This window comes from Atta cephalotes (assembly GCF_000143395.1).
Source record: "Atta cephalotes unplaced genomic scaffold scaffold00110, whole genome shotgun sequence".
Taxonomy (NCBI): Eukaryota; Metazoa; Arthropoda; class Insecta; order Hymenoptera; family Formicidae; genus Atta; species Atta cephalotes.
This window is the reverse complement of record NW_012130174.1, coordinates 51,610-53,046: the sequence shown is the minus strand read 5'-3', so window position 1 is coordinate 53,046 and position 1,437 is coordinate 51,610. Positions and strand designations below refer to the sequence as shown.

At 36.7% G+C, this 1,437-nt stretch overlaps 1 protein-coding gene across 1 annotated transcript in view; it reads left to right on the top strand.

Annotated features, from left to right (window-relative positions):
• Window positions 1–1,081: 1,081 nt before the first annotated feature.
• LOC105625116 (dipeptidase 1-like) overlaps window positions 1,082–1,437 on the top strand; it is a 5,689-nt gene continuing 5,333 nt past the window's right edge. Inside the window, exon 1 of the mRNA XM_012206456.1 lies at window positions 1,082–1,168. Coding sequence (XP_012061846.1) covers window positions 1,082–1,168 — 87 coding nt within the window. The remainder of the gene's footprint in view (window positions 1,169–1,437) is intronic.

Sequence of the window (1,437 nt, the reverse complement as noted above, 5' to 3'; positions counted from 1 at the left end):
CCCCTTCCCTCCCTTTATAATATTAAACTTAGAGCCGCGATTATTCATATAGTTATTCAATATATATTTATTCAATGTTGTATTTTAAATAAATTGGAAAGGATATGGGCAGTAAGAGTCAAGCGCAGAAGATGTCGCGCAAATAATATGAAAGTGAAACTTCTTTATTCACTAAAACGCGCTTACATGTTTCGGCTTACTTTTGAGCTTTCCTCAGAGACAACATAAATTAACATATATAAAAACTGTGAATAAAAGTTATCTTGTTATGGTGAGTTCCTTTACATCGAGAATTTAAATATCGGAATTAAAACCAAAAAGAGTGAGAAAAAAAGGAAAAGAAAAAAGAAAAGAAATTAGGAAATATCATAAAATAGATGCTCACCATGCTCACAGAGCACCATATCGCAAACATTATTGTATAAAAAATTCAAGAATCTGCTCCTGATAATGTTGGCCAATCAGTATCAGACACAGTGAGTCACTTTTTTTAGCTAGTAATTTTCCGAGATAACAAATGGAAAAATGTAATATTAAAGTGTTAATCAGTTCCAAGAACAAGAAAGTTGGAAAGTAATCGATAAACACGCCTATTCTATTGCTCGCATCCTTTACAGTTCTTTGATTTATAAGGAGTCTTGATTAGTTTGATTTGTTATACGGATAAAAATAAACGCATGCATGAATAAATATTCATGCATGCGTTTATTTTTTTATAACCGAATTCTTTCTTTTTGCTTGAAGAAAAATAAATTATTGCGATTGGTAAACGGAGAATATTAATTAAGTAATTGAGACTGCAATAATTAAGAAAAGTATAAATATTTTTTTAAATTTAATTAAATGTAATTTCCAAGTTACGCGTAGAGAGTTGACAAGCAACATTCTCGATGCAACACTTCGACGATTGTTAATAATTTTTCAGACTCGCGCAAGACCGGATCGATATGATGGTTGACGCGTGCGCCGAGGCTCGACGCCGCGTCGGGACGCCGTTCCCTCTGTATTTACGATAGCGGCGGAACCAACAAAAACTCTGGCGCAAGGGTAAAGAACGGACGAAAGGACGTCGGAGAGAAAGATGTTTGAACTCTACGGTGTCGGTAAGGACGGTATGGTGTATCATTCACCGCCTCCCAGAAGAAAGGAAGTCGACATCCTTTCGGAGGTAGGTAGGACGACAAACTCAGCTAAATATCCCTTATTAATTCGTTAATTGTGTCGAGGAAAGAGCTGCCTCCTAATTAACTTATCTACGAGTCTGAGAGACTCCAGAGAGTATCCATTGAAATATTATTTACCTCCTATATATAATTAATGATCGAGCTGCCCACGCACGCACACACACACACACACACACACACACACACACACACACACACACACACACACACACACACACACACACACACACACACACACACACACACACACACA